Below are 27,641 nucleotides of genomic sequence, written 5' to 3' on the forward strand. Positions count from 1 at the left end.
CCTCTGGCTATCCACAGATCAATGCCTCTCATCATCTTATACGCCTCTATCAGGTCACCTCTCATACTCCATCGCTCCAAGGAGAAAAGGCCAAGTTCACTCAACCTGTTCTCATAAAGCATGCTCCCCAATCCAAGCAACATCCTTGTAAATCTCCTCTGCACCCTTTCTATAGTTTCCACATCCTTCCTGTAGTGAGGTGACCAGAACTGAGCACAGTATTCTAAGTGGGGTCTGACCAGGGTCCTAAATAGCTGTAACATTACCTCTCAGCTCTTGAACTCAATCCCACAGTTGATGAAGGCCAATGCACCGTATGCCTTCTTAACCACACAGTCAATCTTCACAGCAGCTTTGAGTGTCCTATGGACTCGGGCCCCAAGATCCCTCTGATCCTCCACACTGCCAAGAGTCTTACCATTAATACTATATTCTGCCATCATATTTGACCTACTAAAATGAACCACCTCACACTTATCTGGGTTGAACTCCATCTGCCACTTCTCTGTTTCTTTATGCAACCTGCAAACACATGGGCCTAACCAGATCCATGCAGGTCCCTGAGCTGTTCAATCTATATTACTTATAGAGAGAGCTGGTAGGCCAGGGTGCTGCATGTCAAGCAAGAACTAAACAACACTGACACATGCACTGATGAGTTACAAGGAACTCCATCCTCAGAATCTCTTTCATACAGTAAAGATACTCCAAGTCACTTCATGTGAGCAACATCAGATTAATAATATTTGATGCCAGACATATGGAGCTATTAGGACCAAATATCATAGCACTGACATTCATTGATTGGCTTCAAGCTCAAAATGAGAGCATCAAAACAGAGAACACGAGGAAATAAGAGCAAGAGTAGGCCACCTGGTCTCTAAAGCCTTCCCTAACATTTGACATAACTGTGGCTAATCTTAGATTCCCCAAGCTCCTCCATGACAGGTGTCCAATCTTTTAAAAACATCTGTCTGCACGTAAAATCTCGAAGGCAGGACTGGCAAGAGCGAAGCATTTCTATTCACTACTCCCTGAAGACTGTGTGGGAGAGAAGTGATTCAATCTCTTGTTAGACAGGGAAGTATAAGAAACTTTAATTCTATTCTGATGCTGATATTACTCATATTTATAACCATTTTTAGCTTTACATTTCAATAGAAAGACAATTCTGCACAGATTTTCTAGTTAATTAGTATTATTTTTGTCATTCTTATTACGTTACCTGTTTAGAAACTGAATTTGTTTTCCTTCCAAGCACAGGCTGTTCCTTCAACGGGGAGGCAGCTACCAGGTGACGGATTTCTGCTGAATCATCTAAGTCAGAAAATTTACACAGCATACGTACACTCACTGGCCACTTTATTAGGTACACCTGCGCACTTGCTTGTTAATGCAAACATCAAATCAGCCAATCCTGTAGCAGCAACTCAATGTATAAAAGCATGCAGACATGGTCAAGGGGTTCAGTTTTGGTTCAGACCAAACATCAGAATAGTGGAGGAATGTAACGCAAGTGATTTTGACTCTGGAATGATCATTGGTGGCAGACGAGATAGTCTGAGTTTCTCAGAAACTGCTGATCTCCTGGGACTTTCATGCACAATCGTCTCTAGAGTTTACAGAGAATGGTGCAAAACAAAACCCAAAAAAAACATCCGGTGAGTGGCAGTTCTGTGGGCAAAAACACCTTGCTAATGAGAGAGGTCACAGGAGAATGGCCAGACAGGTTTAAGCTGACAGGAAGGCAGCAGTAACTCAAATAACCACGCACTGTGTGTCAAAGAGCATCTATGAATGCACAACATGTCGAAGCTTGGAATGTTATTCCTTACACATTGGTTGTTGTCAGTCCAGTTGGGTGTGTATCTTTCATTAATTCTATTGTGTTTCTTGTATTTACTGTGAATGCCCACAAGAAATGAATCTCAGGGTTGTATATGGTGACATATATGTACTTCGATAATGAATTTATTTTGAACTTTGGACTTTGAATTTCAGTTCTATAATTGTCTTTTTTATTCATTGAAGCTCTTCCAAGTGTTTTTATCTAAACAGTCGAAATCAGCAGCCCAGATCCAAAACTGAGTATCATGTTTGTCCTTACTCCTGGACCCTGATGGGAGAAGATATCTTACCTTGGTTCTCAAAATGCTACTGTCTTTATGGATTTTGTTGAAAACCAATGAATGTTATCCAAAGTGCAGCAAGCTCTATCAGAAGGTATACAAGATACCTCAGAGGCACTGGGAAGCCAGTCTCCAGCATTTTGAGTGAACAGGAGACCCCGAGGAAAAATCCGGAGCTGGCATCCCTAAGGCAGTCCTACAATTAGTTCAATGCTGACTGAAAACTCCTGAGACATCGCTGGTCCCAAACTGTATCACCTTTTGCCTTGGATTCATCAGTTGCATGGAGAGCGGGAGCCTGCTGCATGGGCAACAGCTTGCAAACTATGATAGGACGCAGTATCCATGGTCGACCCCAACCAAAGGACAGGCTCAATGTGGTGATGGTAATGGACGTAGCTGGCTAAGGGTCAAGGAGCAGCAGATCAGTTGGTATGTGGGAGATGGGCCCTGGTACTTGGGTTATCATGGATCAAAGCAATGCCAGATGGGTGGTGAGATTGATCACAGTTTAAGATTGGCTAGTGAAGGAGTCTATCTATAATCACCAGTCCTGGGGAATGAGGAATTAAGATGTGGGACTAACCCGACTGTGGGGTCAGGTTGGAGTTAAGGATGAGGTGAGATTCTAGTCATGAAGGGATCAATACCCCAATGAACATAATGTTTTAAAAAGGGAATGGAATGTAATCACCCTTCCTGGCAGCATTTCAAAGCACCTGAACTCATAGACGTGGATATCAGATCAGACTTCTGGTGAGTGAACCTATGGAAAGCATCTGCTTCGGATGGTGTCCCTGGCTGTGTCTTTATAACCTGTACCAATCAGCTAGCAGGGATATTTACAGCCATTTTTAATCTCACCCTGTTCAGTCTGAGGTTCCCATCTCCTTTAAGAAGATGACTGTCATCCCAGTATCTAAGAAAAACAAGGTCCCGTGCCTCAATCAAGAGAAAATCTGCGGATGCTGGAAATCCGAGCAACACACACAAAATGCTGGAGGAACTCAGCAGGCCAGGCAGCATCTATGAAAAAAGTAGAGTTGACGTTTTGGGCCGAAACCCTTCAGCAGGACACTTTAATGACTCCCACCCAGTGGCTCTGACATCCAACATCCTGCTGTGCTTCAAGAGGCTGATCATGGCACATGTCAACTCCAGCCTCCCAGACAATCTCAACCCACAGCAACTTGCTTACCACCAAAACAGGTCTCTCTGGTGCTACATTCATCTCTGAAACATCTGGACTGCAAAGTCAGCTACGTTAGACGATTGTTTATTGACTAAACCTATGCCTTGGGGTGTATGAGGTGTCAGGGAGGGGTAGCACCTCTGGTGGGGGAACATGTAGCATCCTTTTCAAGCGGTTTGTCCACCTTTGATCCCCACCTGGCACTCAACTCTCACCTGTGGCTCCCCATAGCTGTTTGCATGCAACAGTGGCCACACCCCGGGCAATGGCTTCAACAAGCCGGCTAAACCAGGCGAGGGTAGCCAACGGGTCTCAAACCCTCGGTGAGATAGGGAGTTGTCTATCCCAGCATGTGAAGACAGACTCCGATGGACTGAGCGGATGAGACCAATGGAAGGTCCAACGGTCAAGAAGGCCGTCTCTGCAAGCGTCATGGAACGAGTAGAGCTTGACAAGACACAGAAGATGTCCTGGTCATCCACTGCGCACAGTCCCATCTCCAGCCGTCTTGACTCTTGTCTTGCCACTGGATCCAGATGGGAATTGGGAAGAGAGAGTGAGGCTGACACTCCCTCACTTAAATCCAAATCAAGCGCTAGTCTCGACACCATCATCATTTAATGGTGTCGAGGTCTTCATCAATGACGATGGACAAACACACCTGTGCCTTCAAAACTATAATTCCAAACAATCTCATCTCCAAATTCCAAAACCTAGGACTCAACACCTTCCTTTGCAACTTATTTCATGACCTCTTGAACAACAGACCACAACCTGTAAGAGTAGGCAGCAACATGATTATTCTCAACATTGGTGGCACATAAGGCTGTATCCTCAGCCCCCTATCTAGTCCCTGTACACTCATGTCTGCATGGCCAGGTTCTGCTCTAACTCAATCTACAATTGTAGGCTGCATCTCAAATAATGATGAGTCAGAGATAGGAGCCGGATGTCATGTGAACAACCTTTTCCTCAATGTCAGCCAAACTAAAGAACTAAAGAGCTAGTCATTGATCTCATGATGGGTGTCAGTTATTTATATCAATGGTGCTGAAGTTGTGAGGGTTGAGAGATACAACTTCATCACCAGTAACCTGTCCCAGTCTAACAAAGTCAATGCCACAGCCAAGAAAACTCAACAGCACCTCGGGAAGCTAAAAAAAATGGTCGTGAACCCTCTGATACTTATCAATTTTTGTCAATGCACCACAGAAAGCATCCAACCTGGGTGCATCATGGTTTAGTATGACAACTATTCTGCAAATAATCATGAGAAACAGCAGGGTTGTGGAAAGAGCTCAGCACATCACAGAAACCAGCTTCCCTCCATGGACTCTGTCTGGACATCTCACTGCCTCAATAAAGCAGACAACATAATCAAAGAATCCACCCTGGACACCACAGCGTCTCTTTTTTCCCACTCCCCTTGGGAATGTAGTTCTCTCCTGCTGTTATAAAACTACTGAATGGTTCACTAGTACAATAAGTAGGAAATCTTGACCTCACAATCTACCTTGTTATGACCTTGTACCTTAAATTGTCTACCTGCACTGAACTTTCTCTATAACTGGAAACTTTATTCTGCACTCTGTTATTGTTTTCCCTTCTACTACCTCAGTCATGAATTGATCTGTACACAACATAAGTTTTTTTCCCATTGTATATCAATAAACATGATAATATTAAACCAATTTACTGATTAGGATAGGCTCTAAGGATGAAGATTACCTGGCAGATGACACAACCTTGCACTGGACTGAATGACAAGTTCCCTTTGGAGATATCAACAATGGTCAGTCTCAGAACATGGACACCTGATAAAAAGAAATGAATTTTCTTGCACAAAACTTGTGCTACAGCACTGGTGAGCAGAGTTTTTCTAACTGCCAAGTCAAAGGAAATATGATAGTCTCAACTAAAACAGTTGAGTTAGTATTGAGACCTAATCTTACAGATGACCAAAGAGAAGAAAATGAGTGTGATCTATACAATTTTGTACTTTCTTCTAAATGTGGCATACTACTTGAGCAAAGAAATAAACATATCAACATGATTATTTAATGCAGCACTTTGCCAATCATACATTCACTATTTTCCATTTCCTGTGAAGATTGAAGTGCTCCTGGTCTGTCTGAGGTGTTGTTCATAGTTTCTGAAAGCTCAGTTGAATCTGCATTAATTTCGATTCCCTTCTGGTCTTCTGGAGATTTCAGATTCTTTTCATTCAATGGGGAGCCAGTGTGACTCAGTTTCTCCTTTTCCAAGGCTTTTTCCATTTCAGTGTAGTAATCCAAAGCCTTGCGCACAGGGTCAATGATATGTTGCTGCAAAAATAATTCCCTTTTAAGCCATTAATGTTTAATATGAAATATTCCAGGACACTAAGTAACAGGTTCAGATAACTTTGAGTTAAACAGTAAATTTAAGTTACCACAAATTCTGTTTCTCTAATATCACTGCTATACAGTATAAGGCACTGCTTAATGAATTTGTAAATGTTAATTCATAAAAAATTCAGGTTGAGCACATGGCATTAAATCAGTCTTTTGAAGAGACAGAACAAAAACTTTTGGCCAATACATTTTATATTCAAAGTCACTCAATTCCAGCAATCTGTTCACTTTCTAATCCTTTGCTGTGTTACTTACAAAGCTTACAATGTTGAATAATTCAGATTTAGTTGCACAGGAAAACATCTCTAATTATCAGGACCGGGCCCTAGTGGAAAAGACTAAATGTAAGTATTTGTCAATGAATTATTTCAGAGGAAAACCCCATCTCAGACTTACAAGTGGAAATTTATAAGCTCAGGATTATTGTTCCGCTCGGTGCTTTGTGGCACATTGGGCAGTAATCTTGCCGTTCCCTTAGCATGTATTTTTTATGAAGCTAAGTTGCTAGCTTAACGTTCAACCCGGCACAGATGGAAAGCGTGCAAGGTGCCAGCCGGATTTGAACCTGGGACCACTTGCCCCGAAGTCCAGTACACCAGTACACCACCAGCCGGCTAAAAGCTCTGGATGACAACCATTCAAATATATGCTATCAAATTACTTTACCGTCAAGGGTATCATAAATAGCAAAATATTTAGGGTATTTTCTTGATAATTACTACATAATCAATACCCCTAGAGATCTTAAACATGAGAAATTCTGTAGATGCTGGAAATCCAGAGCAACACAAACAAAATGCTAGAGGAACTTGGCAGGTCAAGCAGCATCTATGGAAATGAATAAACAGTTAAAGTTTTGGGCTGAGACCCTTCTTCAGGATTGAAAGGGAAGGGTGAGGACACCAGATTAAAAAGGTGGGGGAAGGGATACCTTGGAAAGGTAGCAAGAAGGTGATAGGTGAAGCCAGGTGGGTGGGAAAGATAAAGGGCTGGTGAGAAAAGTATCTGATAGGAGAGAAGAGTGGATCATAGGAGAAAGGGAAGGAAGATGGGCACCAGGAAGAGGTGATTTGTAAGTGAGAAGAGGTAAGAGGCCAAACTGGTGAAGAGAAGAGGGGAGGGAAGGAAAAAAAATTACCAGAAGGAGAAATCAATATTCATGCCTTCAGCTTGGAGGATACCCAGACAGAATATGAGGTATTGCTCCTCTACCCTTAGGGTAGTCTCAATGTGACACGCGAGGAAACTATGGACCAGCATATTGGAACAGGAATGGGAATCAGAATTTAAATGTTTGGCCACTGGAAAGTTACACTTTTGGAGGATGGAGTGAAGGTGCCCTACAAAGCGGTTTCCCAATGTACGATGAGTCTCATCAATGTGGAGGAGGCCATATCTATACGAAAGGTGCATATATAGAGAACTTTGCTGCTTAGAGCATGAGGTAAACTATGTCATCCACATTTGTTAAAATTGTGTACATACAGGCAAATCACATGGTATAATCACATGCAGAGAACTACTGAAAAGATTAATAACCTACCTCCAAATTAGGGAATAAGTTTGCAAGTTCAATGAACAAGGGCAACAACACAAAGCGGATGAAACCTGTTTGGGATGATGGTTTTGTCACTTTGTCCCTGTCCATGAATGGAGACACAGGTAGACCTTCTAGTTTCTCCATGTCACTCTACAACACAAAATTGAAAATACACATGGTCACAAGTGATCGTGGGCTCTACCCAGCCTACATCATGAACTTGTTTGGTTATGGGCAACTCGAAAAGAACATTGATCATTAGAGTTTTGCAGAACACAAACCGCTCTGATTTTCTTTCTTGTCTTGTGCGAACAATGCTCCCAAAATTACCTAATTGTCCTATTTCCGACATAATTCCTCCACTAGGCTTAAGCTGAATATACTGCAGAGTAAAGCTGGATGAATGTAAATCAGACAGCTGAGCTGCTTTTTGTCCCATTCCCACCAAGCAAGTTTTAGGTTCTTTTCATATAGATCAGGGGTTCCCAACACTTTTTATGCTATGGAGCCTTACCATTAGCCAAGGGGTCTGAGGACACAAGGTTGGGAACCACTAGTTTAGATGGTTTGTTAACTCAAATTTAAACATTAATTTTAGGACTTAAGTTCAACCTTTCTAAATTACAAAATAGTGATTCATTCTACTCAGGGTATGTGTGTCACCCGGATTCGGACATGGCCCAAGTGCAGAGTGAGAGACACTGAAGCGGGCCGATAGTTCACAGACTTTAATGCGAACAATGTTAAAGGGAGAAAGAAAACAATAAATGCTAGGCCAAATATGGCCACTGACTAAAACACTCAAATGGAAAACGAAGCCTACACTGCGGCTGAAAAGAAAAAATTAAGAATAAAATGAATACCGCTAGTCTTCAGAGTCAGTTGATTAGACAGACCAATTTCTCTGGCAAGGCAGAATGCAGATAACAAAGTGTAGCTGTGTCCAAGTCTCAACAAATACCGTGACAGAATGAATGGAGTTAAATACTGTCACAATGAACTAATAATTAGCTGACACGTGCATATTCACGAGCACAATTGCCGAATCTGATGCGCTGCCAAATCCGTGGTTTTGACAACGTGAGTATCAGGACATGTGGTGAAAAACATCAACATCATCTATTGATTGGAGGAAAGTGTAAGGGGGATGTCAAAGGTAAGTTCTTTTCACAGAGCTGGTAGGATGTGGAATGCCTCACCAGGGGTGCGCTAGAGGCTGATACATTAGGGGCATTTAGGAAACTCTTAGATTGTCACATGAATGATAGAAAAATGGAGGGTTATGTAGAATGAAAGGGTTAGTGTAGGTTAAAAGTCAGCACAACATCATGAGCTGAAGGGCCTGTAATGTGCTGTAATGTTCTATCCAAAAATTACCAGAATCTCAGACTAATTTTGAGTTCCAAATTATCATTTTATAAGATTGTGTCACTACAGGTAGATGCCAATTTTCAATGTAAATTCTAACACAATATTGAAATGAGTGTGTTGCCACTCTGGAGCTGAAAGGGCAATAAAATGTTCTGATGGTTGATCTCCTGTTATATATCTCAGTACCATTTTCCAAGGAGTGATGATGTTAGAAAGAGCAGCCATAAAAGTAATAACAATTTCTACATCTAACCAGACCCTAAAACATCTCAAGATATCACCAAGACACAGCTCAGAACCAAAATCCTCAGTAAAAAAAGAGAACATCCAAACAGTTAGCCTTTGACATTAAGTTAAAGAAATATAAAAAAAAAGGGTGTATACAGGACTGAAGGTGTAGTATCTGAATGCGCACAGTATACGGATTAAGGTAGATGAACTTGCAGCACAGTTGCAGATTAGCAGGTACAATGTTGTAGGCATCACTGAATCATGGCTGAAAGAAGATTATAGCTTGGAGTTTAACGTCTTGGATGTCACAATGTATTGAAAGGACAGGCAGGAAGGCAGAGGGGGGAGTGTTACTCTGTTGGTTAAAAAAAATAGGTGATATAGGGTCAGAAGGTGTTGAATCATTGACTAAGGAACTGCAAGGTAAAAAGACCCTGATGGAAGTTGTATACAGACCCCCAAAAAGTAGTAAGGGTGTGGCCTACAAATTACAATGGGAGATAGAAAATGCATGCCAAAAGAGTGATATTACAATAGTCAGGGGAAACTTCAAACACGGGTAGATTTGGAAAAGCAGGTTGGTGCTGGATTCCGGGAGGGGGAGTTTCTAGAATAAATACGACATGGCTTTTTAGAGCACCTCATGGTTGAGCCCACCGGGGGATTAGCTATTCTGAATTGGGTGTTGTGTAATGGACCTGAATTGATTAGAGAGCTTAAGGTAGAAGAACCCTTGGGGGAAAGTGATCATAATATGATTGAATTCACCCTGAAATGTGAGGAGAAACTAAAGCAAGACGTATCAGAACTATTGTGGAATAAAGGGAAGACAGAGGCATGAGAGAGGGTTTGGCCAAAATTGATTAGAAAAGAACACTGGCAGGGATGGTGGCAGAGCAGCAATGGCTGGAATTTTTGGAAACAATTCGGAAGGCACAGGATATATACTTTGCAAAGAGAAAGAAGTATTCTAAAGCTGACACGAGCAGTGCTAACAAGAGAAGTCAAAGCCAATGTAAAAGCCAAAGAGAGAGCAATACGTCTGGGTGTCAGTATCTCTGAGGACCTAACCAAGATGCAACATATTGATGCAGCTATAAAGAAGGCAAGACATCAACTATATTGTTGGCCATAGTGGATTTAAAATATGGAAGAAAGCATCAAACTCGAATGGATCAAGGACAGTGGCAGTAGACAAACCAATGTCTTTGTTCCTGCCTTATGCTTGGAGATGGAGGCTATCAATTGTGGAACTGTTTTACTTCCTCCATTTTGTGAGATGAAGTTGTTTTGTTTTCTGTGTTTTAAAGTAGACACAATAATGTTTCAGGTAATCTGCTGGACTGGAGACCGTTTCCAAATAAGAAGTTATTTGTGAGGTGTTGTTTGATATAACATAACCTGCAGGTTTGTGAATGTTGGGGTTGGTGCCTGCCTGGAGTGATTCAACCTGGTTACTGAAGAGAACAAAGAGACATAAATAACCGATTGTCACTTGCTGGGAGGAGGGCAATAAATGGATGCTAGCCTGGAGCAGTGCCAATAAAAAGTGATAAAGGTCAATCAGATGACCTACAGCCAATGACACTGGAATGGAATGTTTGAATTGGTCAGGCATAAATATAAAAGTGGACACTCCGAGTGTGTTATCAGCAATAACTCTCTCAAGAGACTCACCATGGCAAGGAAGAAAGGATCAGTCATCTGGCCAGTGAAGATCCCCTACTTCAGTGTTATAAATTGGACAAGAGGTCTTAGTGAATATTGGTACAGAGGGAGCAATAGGGTTCATGTTCTAAATTGTTGGCCCAGGGTCAACATAGTTGCGTTGTTGCTTGTACAGAGACAATAAAGTATGAGCTTCGATTAATTATGAGTTGCATAGTGAATTTCTTAACCTAGTTCCTTTGACAAACAGTCAACAATATTTCATTAGGGGGATGTCACGTGATGACGTAGGATCGAGACATGGAAATCCAGCTCTCCCGTAAAAAACCAGTAAAATAATGTTTAAGTGAAGAAAAGTTAGTAAATACCTTTTAAAAATTACTTATAAACTACTCAGGATTGTCTTAAGATAAGCCTCCTAAACAGAAGCAGAAGAAAATTACTACTTTGAAGACAACACAAGTTGGAAAAGAATCAAGGCCAGCCGCCATGAAAGAGCCTCGGGCTCAAGTGCATTTTACCTCCGGCGATATGGAACAGGAAACTGCGGCAACATCAACCGTTTCCAAAAAAAAGAGCAACAGAAATTGCGCATGCGTGAAGGAAGGGGCATGCACAAACACGAGCAACCCAAACTACAAATCCCAGCTACGATCGGAACTGAAAGTGAAAGTGAATATGAGGTGGAATCAGATTCTCTGGATAAATTAGACGAAGATGAAGAGACAAACAAAGAAGAGCAACAGGAAGAGGTTGGAGGTGATATTGGAGACATAAAAAAATCTTTGGTGCAAATAATGCATGAATTAAAAGCATTAATAGTAATTAAAAAAGGTATTAAAATATGAAGATTATGTTTGATAAAATGATGAAAAGACAGGACAAAATGGACAAGAAAATTAAAAACTTGGAAGAAACAATGGGAGACACCATTGATAGAGTGAATAAAATGGAAGATAATATTTCTGCCTGGACATCAGAAAGAAAACGGTTGTTGGAAAAAGTGGATGTACTTGAAAATTTTAGCAGACGAAATATTAAGATTGTTGGACTTAAAGAAGGTATAGAGGGAGAGGATCCAATAAACTTTTTTCAAAAATGGATTCCGGATATTTTGGAAATGGAAGAAGGAACCCAGTTAATAGAAATTGAAAGGGCTCACAGAGCCTTAAGATCAAGACCTCAAGTTCAATCTTGATAATCAAGTTCAACCCACGATCAATCTTGATAAAATGCTTAAGATATCAAGATAAAGAAAAGATCCTGAAGGTGGCTGCCCAATGTGCCAGAAAGAGAAACGGGCCATTGATGATAGAAGGGAAAACAGTTCTTTTCTATCCTGATATAAGTTGTGACCTTTTGAAGAGAAAGAAGGAATTTAACCCAGCAAAAAATGTTTTATGGGAAAAGGGTTATAAATTTATATTGAGCCATCCGGCAACCCTGATAATTTTTTTGGATGACGGAAAAAGAAGATCTTTTACTGATTATCGGAATGCGGAAGAATTTGCACAAGAACTCCCAAATATTCGCTAACCACAGCCAAAGATTTAAAAGTGAAACAGATTAAAGATGAAGACAGGGACAGTGAATGGAGTTGATGGATGTTTAACAGAAGAATATTTAAATATATTCTTAATTATATGATACAGGGGGAGAAAGGTAAAAATTTGAAAATTATTAATCGAGAGTAGTGATATTATTTTTTCCTTTCTTATATATACTTTTTTATGTTACGGGGGAGCTGGGGGAACTTCGGATCGATTGCTACGGGACTCATGTGTGTAATCATGGCGATTGCCATGACCCGTACAACGGAGGGGGGTAATGTGTTTTTTTTTATTCACAGCATTAGTAGGGGGGTATTTTGTTTTTTTTTTCTTTATAATCTATTTTTCTTTTATCTTCCTTTCTGTCTTTGCCTGGACAATCGGGGGGGGGGGGGGGGGGGGGTGGGGAGACACTAGCAACATGGAGAATTTTAAAAAGATTCGCCAAGGTACTACGAAAGTTGAAAGGTTAGGTATTATTATAGATTGAAGTAATCCTGTTAAAAATAATGACTAATTCACTGAATTTTTTAAGTTTTAATGTTAATGGGCTTAATGGACCGGTGAAAAGAAAAAGAATTTTAACATACATTATGAAAATGAAAGTAGATACGCTTTTTTTTACAAGAAACACACTTAGCAGAGATAGAACATCAGAAATTAAAGAGAGATTGGGTCGGAAATTGCAGCTTCATTTAATTCAAAGGTGAGGGGAGTTGCAATTTTGGTTAATAAAACTTTACCAATTAAAATACAAAATGTATTAATTGATTCTGCGGGGAGATATGTAATTATACATTGTCAAATTTTTTTCAGAACTATGGACTCTTATGAATATTTATGCACCAAATGAAAATTATGTAAAATTTATACAAGAGGCCTTTTTGAATTTGGCTGACGCACATGACAAAATATTAATAGGTGGAGATTTTAATTTTTGTCTAGACCCAGTTTTAGATAGATCAACAAAGGTTGTTACAAAATCAAAAGTAGCAAAATTAACTTTATCATTGATGAAAGATTTAAATTTGATTGATATATAGAGAAGAATTAATCCAAAAGAAAGAGATTACTCATTTTATTCAAATAGACATAAAACTTATTCAAGGATAGATTTTTTCCTATTATCAACAAATACTCAAGACAGAGTGAAAAATATGGAATATAAAGCAAGAATATTATCAGATCATTCCCCCTTGACAATGACAATGATAATGATGGATAAAGAGGAATCGATTTACAGATGGAGATTTAATTCAATATTATTAAAACATCAAGATTTTTGTGATTTCATGAAAAAGCAGATTCAGTTTTTTTTAGATACAAATTTACATTCAGTTGATGATAAATTTATAGTATGGGAAGCAATGAAGGCATATTTGAGAGGCCAGATAATAAGTTATACTTCTAAAATTAAGAAGGAATATATGGTAGAAATAGATCAATTGGAAAAAGAGATTACAAAATTAGAAAAAGAATCTCAAAGATATATGACAGAAGAAAAACGAAGACAACTTGTTAACAAGAAGTTACAATGTAATACACTTCAGACATACCGAACAGAAAAAGCAATTATGAGAACTAAACAGAGAAATTACGAACTAGGTGAAAGATCACACAAGATTCTTGCTTGGCAGTTAAAAACAGACCAGATTTCCAAAATGATAAATGCAATTAAAACAAGTGTAAATAAAATTACTTATAAACCTTTAGAAATTAATGAAACTTTTAAGAATTTTTATTCTGAACTGTATCAATCAGAATTACAAAATGATAATGTCAAGATAGAAAGGTTTTTATCACAAATAACTCTTCCAAAATTGAATTCGGAAGAACAGAAGGGATTAAATATGCCTTTTACATTAAAAGAAGTCGAAGAAGCTCTAGGATCACTTCAGAGTAATAAATCCCCAGGAGAAGATGGTTTTCCGCCCGAATTTTATAAAAAGTTTAAAGATTTACTAATTCCTCCTTTCATGGAGTTAATATACCAAGCGGAAAGAATGCATAAACTTCCAGAATCTTTTTCGACAGCTATTTTAATAGTATTGCCAAAAAAAGATAGAGATCTTTTAAAACCAACATCATATAGACCTATTTCTTTGTTGAATACTGACTATAAAATAATAGCAAAAATTTTATCTAATAGATTATCTAAATACTTACCAAAATTAATACATATGGATCAAACAGGATTTATCAAAAATAGACAATCGGCAGATAATGTAACTCGGTTACTTAGCATAATTCATTTGGCACAAAAGAGGGAGGAAATGAGCGGCAGTTGCCTTAAATGCAGAAAAAGCATTTGATAGATTGGAATGGGATTTTTTATTTAAGGTATTGGAAAAATATGGATTAAGAGTATCTTTTATAAAATAGATAAAAACCTTAAGTACTAATCCCAAAGCTAAAGTAATGACAAATGGTCAAATTTCAACTTCATTTCAGTTAACAAGGTCAACTAGACAAAGTTGTCCATTATCACCTGCTTTATTTGTGATGGCGATAGAACCATTAGCTGAATTAATTAGAATGGACCCAGATATTATGGGTTTCAGAGTTAACCAGGAGGAATATAAGATTAATTTATTTGCTGACGATGTTTTGCTTTATTTAACAAACCCATTGTATTCGCTTGAGTAAATTATCTTCTAGATTGGAAGAATATGGGAAAATATCAGGCTACAAAATAAATTGGGATAAAAGTGAAATTCTACCCCTTACTAAAGGAGATTATAGTCAATGTCCACCAATAACTCAATTTAGATAGCTGATAAATGGTATAAAATATTTAGGTATAAGAGTTGATAATGATATAAAGAATTTAAATAAATTAAATTATTTACCATTATTGAAAAAAATTCAAGAAAATCTTGATAAATGGATGACGTTACCAATAACATTAGTAGGCAGAGTAAATGCTGTAAAAATGAATATATTCATTAGATTACAATATTTATTCCAAACACTACCAATACAATTACTGCAGAAGTTTTTTCAAGAGTTAAGTAAAAAAAAAAGAGTTAAATAAATGTGTGAGGAAGTTCCTTTGGAAAGGTAAGATGTCAAGAATATCATTGGAAAAATTGACATGGAAATTTGACCTAGGAGGGTTACAACTTCCAAATTTTAAGAATTATTATAAAACAAATCAACTTGATGAAGATAAACCGGCATGGATTAGAATAGAATTAGATAAAATAGGAGAAAATATACCAGAAGATTTTATATATAAGTGGGAATCTAAATGGATACGGGAAAAGAAAGAATCTCCTATATTAAAACATTTGATTGATTTAGGGGATAAGATAAATGTTGATGATGAGATAAAGAAATCTTTATTAGCAAAGAGACCTTTAATTCAAAATAAACTTATTCCCTTTACAATGGATATCCAACTTTTATACAATTGGTTTCAAAAAGGGATTAGATATATAGGAGATTGTTTTGAAGGAGGTATATTAATGTCATTCGATCAATTAAAGAATAAATACAAAATATCAAACAACACTTTTTTGTTATTTCCAATTAAGGACTTATTTAAGAGATAAATTGGGTCAAACAATGTTATTGCCGAAACCTAATGAAATAGAAACTTTAATTCAAAAAGGAAAAATTAAAAAATTTATTTCTTGTATGTACAGTTTGATTCAAAAACAGGCAATTAAACAAGGAATTCATAAGTCAAGGCAAAAATGGGAAACTGATTTGAATATTAAAATTGAAGAAACAAGTTGGTCAAGACTATGTCTTGACAGTATGACAAATACAACAAATGTCCAGTTAAGATTAGTGCAATATAATTTTTTACATCAATTATATATTACAGCACAAAAAATAAATTAATTAAACCCAAATTTATCTGATCAATGTTTCCGATGTAATCAAGAAATTGGTACTTTTTTACACTCTACGTGGTCTTGTTTTAAAATTCAACCTTTTTGGACAAATTTAAGAATTTTATTGGAACAAATTATTGGAACACAACTTCCACATAATCCAACATTATTTTTACTAGGCGATATTGAAGGGATAAAACCGAAATCCAAACTGAATAAATATCAGAAAGAATTCATAAAAATTGCATTGGCAGTAGCCAAAAAGGCTATTGCAGTTACTTGGAAATCGGATTCATACTTAAGTATAGATCGTTGGAAGAATGAAATTTTTAGCTGCATTCCACTTGAAAAAATTACTTATAATTTAAGAGATAAATATGAAATATTTCTGAAAATTTGGCGCCCTTATTTACAAAAGATAGGATTAAATATATAGGTGCTCCGAAGATAAAATTATTGGTTATCTGGGGAAAGAAATAAATATATATACTAAAGCTATTATGAACTCCATGGAGCATGTGGGGATCTACTGATATCCAGGCATTCTTTCTTTCCTTCTTTTATCTTCTCTCTTTTTTTTTTCCTCTTTCTACAGGGATATGTTAGGGGGGAGGTGTTAAGGGGAGGGGGGAAGGGTTGATAATTTTTTTTCCTTCTGTAACCTATTTGAAAATTCAATTTTAAAAAATTATTTAAAAAAACAATATTTCATTAGGAGTTAATGGACATCTGGTTTGTCGACTAAAACATTTGAAAACTTCTGCAAATGTACTGTGGAGAACATTCTGAATGGCTGCCTCACCATCTGGACTACTGCATAAGATCAAAATAAATTGCAGAAACTTGCAAAATTATGCAGCTCTATCATGGGCACCAGCCTTCGTAGTATACAGGACATCTTAAAGGAGTGGTGCCTTAAAAAGGCTGCGTCCATCATTAAGGATACCCACCAGCCAGGATATGTCCTCTTCACACTATTAATGTTGGGAAGGAGGTACAGAAGCCTGAAGGCACACATATATGATCTATATACAAACGTTTGTACAATAGAGCAAAAATTAGTGAGAAGAAACAGGATTACGAAGCTTTTAAAAACTTCAGTTACTTCAGGTACATAAAATTTAAAAGAGCGGTGAGAGTGAATATCAAACCACTGGAAAATGATGCTGGAGAGGTAGTAAAGGGGTCAGTGAAATGGCAGACAAACTGAATAAGTTGAGTCAACTCTTCTTAGGTTTCCAGCTGGGTACAAGTATCGATTATAACTGACGTTTCAATGACAAACTCTGCCATATTCTTCAGGGATAATGCCTAGGCATGTTTAGTCCAGTAGTATTTATGCCTCTGTATTCCATTTCTGCAGATTGGTCAGAATCATCCAATCAAGTTTCCACTCTTCCACCTTGTTCACCATTGAATTCTAGTTCTTACTTAGAGCGAGACCTTCATCTTTGTTAAAATTCTTTTCCTCTAGTTTTAGTTCAATGGCTTCCTTCACTAGGTGGTTCCAAAAGCCATTGGTTCGGTGAAGTAGTTTTGTGCCATCGAAGTCAATGCGAATGCAGTGTTCTGCTACCACTGATTTCGCTAGGTAACCTAAACAGATACATCTCCCGTGCGTTTCCACTGTGCGTCCTGTCTGACCATACAAGCTGCTCTGCATTCTCAGGGAATCCTGCAAACACCAGCTGACCTGAGTCCCAAGTCACCTTTGACCTGCATAAGCTGCAACTTCAGCTTCCTTATGGGCTTGTGGATAAAACTATTGAAAGAAAAATAGAGGAAAAGAATTTTATCAAAGATGAATGCCTTGCTCTGAGTAAGAACGGTTCTTCAGAACATTATTTTTTAAAGAGTACCTCTGTCCACTGGTTCCAGGGCAACTTCATAGCTTCAAATAAAAAAAACTGAAGCATATCATGGAACTTCTTATAATACTGATGATGATCATAACTTCTCTGGAGATTTATAAGAACAATTCATCTGTCTGTATATCCTTATGACATTTGGAATTTTCCTCAGTCCTTTCCCAACACTCCAAAGTGCACACCAGTGTCTGTGACAGTCAGACTAATGGAATAATGCTGCCTACATCTTAGAGTGGCCCCAGAGAAGTCTGCTTCTCCAGTCTTAGAAAGTCCAGTGTCTTGGTGTGAAAACCTTCACACTCAGCTCTAGTACTAAAAACTCCTGAAAAATTCTTCTGCTATTTCACTAGCTATGGAATCATTATACTTCTTTCTGTGGAGGCCAAGTCATGGGGTATATTTAAGGCAGAGGTTGATAGATTCTTGATTAGTCAGGGCGTGAAGGGATGCCGGGAGAAGGTGGGAGATTGGGGCTGAGAGGGAAATGGATAGCCAGGGTGAAATGGTAGAGCAGACTCAATGGACCAAATGGTCTAACTCTGCTCCTATACCTTATGGTCTTACTTAGAATGGTATTGAGAGATTCCTGAATATGCAATGCATATTCCAATAGATTTATTCTGCAAATATCACTACTTACTCCAGCACTCCAAATTCATTCAAGTCAATTCAGAATTTCCCCACTGGGTAAAATAAAGCACAGTACCTGATTGAAAAATTCTTGCAGCAAGCAATCCAGCCATGGTTCAGCCACATCCATGGGACGTGCTTCATTAGAAATGTCACTGACTTTGATTATAATCATTGTAAGCTGGAAAGAAATGATATTTAATTCATCAGGTGGCTTTAACCATTTCTCAAGTAGAAAATGTTTCAGCAACAAGGAGTATTAATCACATTTGTGAGATCTCTGTAAATGAACTCTCCATTCATATGCAATTCTAGTTTTTTAACAAATTCCAATGCACTAATATGGTAGTTCAGTTACCAGTTTGATATACAAAGGACTACACAAATAATGTAGGGATTTAAATTCAGTTACCTTAATGAAAACAAAAATTAGTAGCTAGTATTGGTAATGGTCACCAGAAAACAAAGAGCCCAGTCCATCATGGATATAGCCCTTCCCACCTCTGAGCTCATCTACACGGAGCACTGTCGCAGGAAGGAAGCATCCATCATCATGGACTCCCACCACCCAGGCCATGATCTCTTCTCGCTGCTGCCATCAGGAAGAAGGTACAGGAGCCTTAGGACTCACACCACCAGGTTCAGGAACAGTTATTAATCATCAGACTCTTGAACCAGTGGGGATAATTTCACTCAACCTCACTCACCCCATCACTAAACTGTTCCCACAACCTATGACTCACTTTGAAGGACTCTTCATCTCATGTTCTCAATATTTATTGCTTATGTATTTATTACTATTATTTCTTTTTTGTGTATTTGCACATTTTGTTGTCTTTTGCATGTTGGTCATTCGTCTGTCCTGTTGGGTGCAGTCTTTCAATGATTCTATTGTTTTTCTTGGATTTGGTGTGTATGCCTACAATTCTCGGTGTTGTATATGGTGACGTGTTGTATACGTACTTTGATAATATATTTACTTTGAACTTGGAAATTTGGGTTGTTGTAAAAGCCCATCTGGTTCACTCACGTCTTTACAGAAGGAAATCTGTTACCCAATCTGTTCCGTTTAATGGAACTCCAGACTCACAAGATTCTCCTTCAATGGGAGTTAGGCAAGGCACTCATTTGTAGGGCAATCAATGCTGCTTTCTATATCACTTAACAAAGATACACAGCGCAGCCTCGATATAATCTGGGTGTAGGCCAACTACTTTATATCCACATTATGAGTTACACATTGTTAGTGAAGCCCATATTTACCTAACTTTGAAATGGTCTGCATTTCTTCAAAGATCTGCAGTTTGGTTCCATTTCAAAGTCAAAGTAAATTTATTATCAAACGGCATATATATCACCATAGACTACCTTGAGATTCATTTATTGCAGATGTTTACAGAAAAAGGAAGAAATACAATGGCATTTATTAAAAACTACACGTAAACAAAGACTGACAAATAACCAAGGTGCAAAAGACAAATAGTGCAAATAATAATAAAAAATAAGTAAATAGATAATACTGAGAACATCAGTTGTAGAGTCCTGGGAGGTGAGTTGTGGAGTCATTCAGTACTAGGAGCCTGATGTTTGTAGGGTAATAACTGTTCCATCCCAATGCCACCACCTAGCATAAATCTATGTCACTGACATTCAGCACACATGCACACATTGGATGTGGAGACGTTGTTTCCTAGAGTGAGGGGGAGGGAAAGAGCCTTGAACCAGAAGACACAGCCTCAGAATAGAAGGATGTCCCTTTCGAACAGAGATAAGATGGAATTTCTATAGCCAGAGCATGGTGCAGCTGTGCAAATTATTGCCACAGATGGTTAAGGAGACCAAGTCCTTAGGTATATTTTAAGTGTAAGTGTGATAGGTTCTAGATTAGTAGGATGTCAGACATTACAGGGAGAAGGCAGGAGAATGGGGTTGAGAAGGATAATAAATCAGCCATGATGGACAGGGAGAGCAGACTCGATGGGATAAATGGCCTAATTCTACTCAGATGTCTTAATGTCTCATACAAACAGTTTGAACAGATTTCCCGACAGTCTCATCATTTTATCACCACTGCTGAACTTCACAGCAACAACTTCACAGAACAGATTCCCAGCAGTCCACCCTTTTACAGAAGGTCCACCCTTTTACAGAATCTATTGCTCTTTTCTTGACATATTGTTGTTATCAGAGGGACTTTCTCAAATGTGACTTAAATTCCTTTGGGAATATTCCAGTTTAAGATGGTGCTACCAAAGATATACGACAGCTGATTGGTAAATCATACGGCGAGAAGACAAACTAAAAACATTCCTTATCACATCTTTCTCGAAGCAAATGGTGATGAACTATTACTGGAGACAGCCGGGGGATGAGCCGTGCTGGGGCATTACGAGACGCAACATGTTTGAGCTGCCTGGTTCGCAGATGGAGTTTGTATCGCTACCGGAGTGAGAGATTTGGAGAGGAGTCAGTCTCTCTCTCTCTCTCTCTCTCTCTCTCTCTCTCTCTCTCTCTCTCTCTCTCTCTCTCTCTCTCTCCCTCTCCCTCTCTCCCTCTTCTCTGCACAGTGCTTTTTGGTCTTTTTTTAAAAATTAGGTTATTCAAGTTTCTTGCTTTGTTGCTCCCTACAAGCAGACAAATTTCAAGGTGTATAACTTATACCTTCTTTGTTAATAAATGTGGTTTTAATCTTTTGAATATTGCTACCTTCCTGTAACATGGGATGCAGCTGAGCAGATGCTATAAAATCCCATGCGCCTGTGCGTGGCTAAAGAAAGATGCAACTGCACCAACTCTCTGTAGAGAAAGGGTTCCACGTATACATACTGCTTCTGAGGGCTGGATACCATGCACAGATTTCCCCAGGGGACATGTCCTCACACGCAAGCTCTTCTTTAGGAAGAAGTCCCACACTCACCATCTCTCCCAGAAGGTTGTGCCCCACACAAATTGATGGGACACATGACATCAATTCCCACAGGGAAAAGCCCCACATACTGACTCTCACTGGGACAGACCACATGGCATAATTTCTCCTTTGATGATAGAACACCACATACAAAGCTCGTCTGGATAATGGTATTAGCATACATTAATTCCCCCTTGGTGATGGAGCCCACATACACAGGCTGTCACGCAGAGACAGTTCCTACACACAGTGACTCTGATTGGGTACAATTACACACACCCTCAGTCTCACTGGGATTTGTGCCTCACAGACACTGACTAATGGGCAAGACAGTTCAGAGGCAGCAGCTATATTAGCTCTGCCAGTGTGCAGCCCTAATACACCTCAAAATACATTGTAAATTACAATTCAAATTCTCCATTCTGAAAAAAATTACTTGGATAAGGGGCCCAAATCTGAATTTATTCATTGCTGGAATCCTGCCAGTAAATCTCTTCTGCACCCTCTAGTGTTCAATCCTCCACGTGCAGTTTCAACATAAATTCCGACTTTGTTCTCTATTCAGGAATTCCAGTGTCACATATTCTTCAGCAATCACTCACTCGACATTTTCAATGCTTTGTGCACAGACCATAAGGCACAGGAGCAGAATTCAGCCATTTGGCTCATCAAGTCTGCTCTGCCATTTCATTATGGCTAATTTATTATCCATCTCAATCTCATTTTTATGCCTTCTCCCTGTAACATTTGATGCCCTGAGTAACCAAGAACCTATTAATCTCCGCTTTAAATGTACCCAATAACTTTTCAGCCATCTCTGCAATGAACTCCACAGAGTCACTACCTTCTGGTTGAACAAATCCCTCATTTCTGTTCTAAATAGATGTCCCTATATTCTGAGGGTGTGACCTCCGGTTCTAGACTCCACTGCTATAAGAAACATCATCTCCACATCCACTCCATCTCAGATTCAATGAGATCCCTCCTCATTCTTCTAAACTCCAGTGAGTACAGGCCCAAAGTCATCAAACACTCATATGTTAACCCTTTCATTCCTGGGTTAATTGTCGTGAACAACCTCTGGATCCTCTCCAATGCCAGCACATCTTTTCTTAGATAAGGGACTCAAAACTGCTCACAACACTCCAAGCGCAGTCTGACCAATGCCTTGTAAAGCCTCAGTATTGCATCTTTGATTTTATATAACAATCCTTTCAAAATGAATGCTAACATTGCATTTTCCTTCCTTACCACCAACTCAACCTGTAGGTTAACCTTTAGGGAATCCTGAACCACTGATTTTTGAATTTTCTCCCCATTTAGAAATTAATTAATGGCTTTATTCCTTCTACCAAAGTGCATTACCATACACATCACTGCACTGTATTCCATCAGCCACTTCATTGCCCACTCTCCTAATTTGTCTACGTCCTTCTGCAGACTCCCTGCTTCCTCAACACTACCTGCCCCTCCACCTATCTTCATATCAAAAACAAAATTCTCCATAAAGCCATCAATTCTGTTATCCAAACAGAAAAGAAGTGATCTTAACACTAACCCCTATGGAACATCATTAGTCACAGGCAGGCAACCAGAAAAGGCCTTCTTTATTATGTCTCTGTTCCTTCTGTTGGTCAGCCAATCTTCTATCCATGCTAGTATTTTTCCTGTAATACCACGGAGTCTTATCTTGTTAACAGCCTCACGTGTGGCACTTTGCCAAAGGCTTTTTGAAAATCCAACTAAACAACATCAATTGACTCTCCTTTGTCTATACTGTCCAATATTTCCTAAGGAATTCCAACAGATTTACCAGGCAAGATTTCCCCTCAAGGAAACCATGACTTTGGCCTGTTTCATTATGTGCCTCCAGGTACCCAGAAATTTTATCTTTAATAATAGATTCCAATATCTTCCCAACCACTGAAGTCAGGCTAACTGGCCTATAATTTCCTTGCTTCTTCCCCCTTCCCTTCTTAAAGAGTTAAAACATTTTAAATTTTTCAGTTCTTCAGAACCATTCCAGAATCCAGTTATTCTTGAAAGATCATTACTAATACCTCCACAAAATCTTCAGCTACCACTTTCAGAACCCTAGGGTGTAGCCCATCTGGTCCAGGTGACCTTCAGACCTTTTAGCTACCGAAGCACCTTCTCCTTAGAAACAGCAACTACACTTACTTTTGTCTCCTGATACTCTTGAATTTCTTGCATACTGCTCGTGTCTTCCATAGTGAAGTCAGACACAAAATACTTACTCAGTTCATCTGCCAATTCTTTGTCCCCCATTACTACCTCTCCAGATTAATTTTTCCAGCTGTCTGATATCTAGTCTCACCTCTCCTTTACTCTTTATATATCTGAAAAATATTTTGTGTCTTATTTTATATAATTGGCTAGCTTATCTTCATATTTCATTTTTTCTCTCCTTGTGGCTTTTTAGTTGCCTTCTGTCGGTTTTAGAAGTTTTCCAATCCTTTAACTTCCCAGTAATTTTGCTATAGTATATGCCCTCTCTTTTGACATGCTGACTTTGACTTCCCTTGACATCATATTTCAGAAGATGCATATGGACAGGAGATTGGCTGACTGGCAGAAGGCAAAGAGCAGGAATAAAGGTGGCCTTTTCTGTTTGGTTGTTGGTCCATGAGAGTCGGTGTAGAGTACGCTACTGTTCATGTTATATGTTGATGATCTAGTTCACGGAATTGATGGTTTTGTGGTGAAGTTTGCGTAAGATACAAAGTAAGGTGCAGGAGCAGGTAGTGTTGAGGAAGCAGGGTGCCCGTAGAAGGACTTGGACAGATGAGGAGAAGGGGCAATAAAGTGGCAGATGAAATACAGTGTAGGGAAGTGGATCGTCATGCTCTTTGGTTGATGAAGACATAATGGAGGGTTCAGACACTGAGTCCATTTGGGTAGAACTCAGAAACAGGAAGGGTGCAATCACACTGATTGGATTGTACTATAGACCCTCCAATTCTGGTCCTCCTAGTGCAAGGATTCAATATCTCAATACCATCACAAATAATCCTTTTCCTCTTTGAGCAGTCATAGTTCAGAGATATCCTATAATCTATGAGGGTGCACTATTTCAGGACTCTACCCTTGAATCTTTCTCTCTGATCAGCTGGAAATCCCTTCCTACGATAGAACTCAGGTAGAGCATCCATTCCAGTTCTGGTCACCCCACTATAGGAAGGATGTTGAGGCTTTGGAGAGGGTGCAGAAGAGGTTTACCAGGATACTGCCCGGATTAGAGGGCATGAGCTATCATGAGAGCTGGACAAACTTGGTTTGTTTTCTCTGGAGCGGCGGACGCAAAGGGGAGATATGATAGAGCTCTTTAAGATTATGAGAGGCATAGATAGAGTAGGCGGGTAGTATCTGTTTCCCATTGTTGAAATGTCTAATACCGGAGGGCATGCATTGAAGTTGAGAGCGGGTAGGTTCAAAAGGGCAGTGAGTTTTTTTTTACTCAGAGAATGGTAGACTCCTGGAATGTGCTGCCTGGTATGGTGGTAGAGGCAAATATGTTAGAGGCTTTTAAGAGACATGTAGATAGGTACATGGATATTAGGAAGACGACAGATATGGACATGGTGTCGGTAGGACGGATTAGTGTTTGGGTGTTTTTGATTTGCTTTTGAGCTGGTTTGGCACAACACTGTGGGCCAAATGGCCTGTTCTGTTCTGTACTCTTCTATGTTCTTTGGCATAAATTATTTTCTGAATGAGGAGAAAATTCAAAAATCAGAGGTATGAAGGGACTTCAGAGTCCTTGTGCTGGATTCCAGAAAAGTTAACTTGCAGGTTGAGTTGGTGGTAAGGAAAGCGAATGTAATGTTGAGAGGATTCGAATATAAAGAAAGGATGTTATGCTGAGACTTTGTAAGGCATTGGTCAGACCTCATTTGTAGCATTCCTTGCAACTTTGGGCCTCTCACCAAAAAAAATGTGCTGGCATTGGAAATGATTCAGAAAGGTTTGCAGAAGTGATCCTGGGAATGAAAGAGTTAATAAATGAGGAGCATTTTATAGCTCTGGGCCTGTACTCACTAGAGTTTAGAAGATTGAAAAGGGGATCTCGCTGAATATTGAAAGTCCTAGAAAGAGTGGATGTGGAGAGGATGCTTCCTATAGTGGGTGAGTCTAGGACCAGAGGGCCTCAGAATAGGACACACCTTTAGAACAGAGATGAGGAGGAATTTCCGTAGCCAAAGTGTAGTGAATCTGTGGAATTCATTGCCACAGACGGCTGCGGTGGCCAAATCCTTGGGTATACTTAATCTGTAGGTTGCTAGGTTCTTGATTAGTCGGGATGTCAAAGGTTATGCGGAGAAAGCAGGAGAACGGGAAAATAAATCAGCCATGATGAAATGGTGGAGCAGGCTGAATGACCTCATCCTGCTCCTTGGTCTTATCTCCCTCTGTTCCTTCACTTCAGTTTGTGCAACATCTCACGACTGTTCTCTGTCTCTCTGCTGTTGCCTTTAACTAGATGGATCTGTCTTTTATTATTCCTTTCTCTCCCCAATCTCAATGCCGATTGAGATCAAAGGATGTGAATTTGTTATATAACATCAGCAGAATCAATGTTTTGCCTTTAAACCTTCATCTAAAGTCAAAACAACTGACTTTGTCTCTTTCTCTCACACACATTCATAATTCAAAAAGCACGAGAAAAAGAAACAAAATTAAATAGTCTTTCATGTAGCACATTACATTTATCTAAGGTGATATTTTAATCAGCTCCTACGTAAAAACTCATGACGTATTTAGGAAACGGCAGAAAGATTTACAGTTGCAATATTAAAATTAATGCATATATAAAGGCATCAGCAAGTAGGCTAATCAATAATTAAAATGTCTTGAAAGCTTATCAATAGGCACTTAAACATATTATGACGCAGCAAAGCTCATTTATAGAGTTATATTAAGAATAGTTCATGAATGCGTGAGTATACTTGCTTCAAATGAGCATTGATGTATTGGAATGGTCAGAATAACTCTCAAATGCCATCTCAAAATAAAATACATGCCACTAAGTTTTGAAGCAAGGTCATTTTCTTTAGAGCATAAGGAGCAGGAATGCAGAACAATTCTTTAAAATAACATCAAAATCAATGGCTTGTATAGAAAGCCTGAAGATAGAGAGGATCCAAAATTGAGGGTGAGAAAAAAACAGTCTGGTTCTTTTCAAAAGAAATTCAATGCCTTGCTTTGAAATATTGGTGCAGCCATGTAAATCCATATTCATTCTGAAGGATAATGTTTTCATCAGATTACTGATCATTAGAGCGCTATGGAAGATATCGTTTTGGTGAGATATCTATTAATGATTTGCTGTCATACCTTTGTGGCAAACCATGTATATCTGCCTGGACACACCCCTCTGCTGACTGCTCCTGTGGCTCCTCCCACAGACCCCTGGATAAAGGTGATTGTGTCTCTGCTCCTCCCACTGTCCAGGGCAGTCATCCGGCATGGACGCGCTGAGTCTTACTGCTAATAAAAGCCTTTTAGTATTTACTCTACTCCCAGTCTTTCGGAGTTATTGAAGATATCGTTTTGATGAAATATCTATTAATGGTCTGCTGTCATACCTTTTAATGTAGTTGCCCAGTTTTTCATTGCATTTGTAACAGGTATAAGATATAATTTTTGGATTGAACTAAATCACTTCACAATCTTATATTAAACTGTACCATATTAAGATCACTATTCCCTATGTACTTCTTGTCTACTAATTAATCTTTTTTGCATTGCATAACACAAAACCAAAAGTAACATGTTCCCCTTGTTCATTCCTCAATGTTCTGATCTAGAAAATAATTCCTTAGAGACTCCATGAATTCTCCATGTTATAAGTGCTTGTTTGTTTGTTAAGTCTAAGGTATGATTCTTCCATTACTCTTGTTACTCACACCTTGAATTTCTGGTTTTATTCCACACCCCTGATTACTCTTGGTGGTTAGCGATCAATCTACATCTCCTGATGTTTTCTTTCTACTCAGACTGATGCTGCACGTAATGATCTTGCTCTCATCTGCCTTTGCCCATCCTTTTGGTAGGTTCTCGATTAGTCAGCGCATCAAAGGTTATGAGGATAGGCAGGAAAACGGGGTTGTGAAGGATAATAGTTCAGCCATGATGGAATGGCAGAGCAGACTCAATGGGCCGAGTGGCCTATGTCTTATGGTCTTTATTATAAGGCTGCCCCTCCTCCTTGTCAATTTTGCCTATCTCTTCTAAAAGTTAAATATGCTCATTTATTCATTCTGTGTCTTGTTGTACAACTTGTGCAATCATAGCCTTG

The 27,641-nt window shown here is 38.9% G+C and overlaps 1 protein-coding gene across 1 annotated transcript in view; it reads right to left on the reverse strand.

Annotated features, from left to right (window-relative positions):
- Positions 1 to 5,365: 5,365 nt before the first annotated feature.
- The window catches only part of LOC140715011 (high affinity cGMP-specific 3',5'-cyclic phosphodiesterase 9A), a 137,690-nt gene continuing 115,414 nt past the window's right edge, over positions 5,366 to 27,641 (reverse strand). Inside the window, exons 12-14 of the mRNA XM_073026751.1 lie at positions 18,491 to 18,595; positions 7,258 to 7,404; positions 5,366 to 5,645 (exon numbers count right to left, since the gene is read on the reverse strand). Coding sequence (XP_072882852.1) covers positions 5,379 to 5,645; positions 7,258 to 7,404; positions 18,491 to 18,595 — 519 coding nt within the window. The 3' untranslated portion in view covers positions 5,366 to 5,378. The remainder of the gene's footprint in view (positions 5,646 to 7,257; positions 7,405 to 18,490; positions 18,596 to 27,641) is intronic.

This window comes from Hemitrygon akajei, chromosome 2, assembly GCF_048418815.1.
Source record: "Hemitrygon akajei chromosome 2, sHemAka1.3, whole genome shotgun sequence".
In the NCBI taxonomy this organism is placed as follows: Eukaryota; Metazoa; Chordata; class Chondrichthyes; order Myliobatiformes; family Dasyatidae; genus Hemitrygon; species Hemitrygon akajei.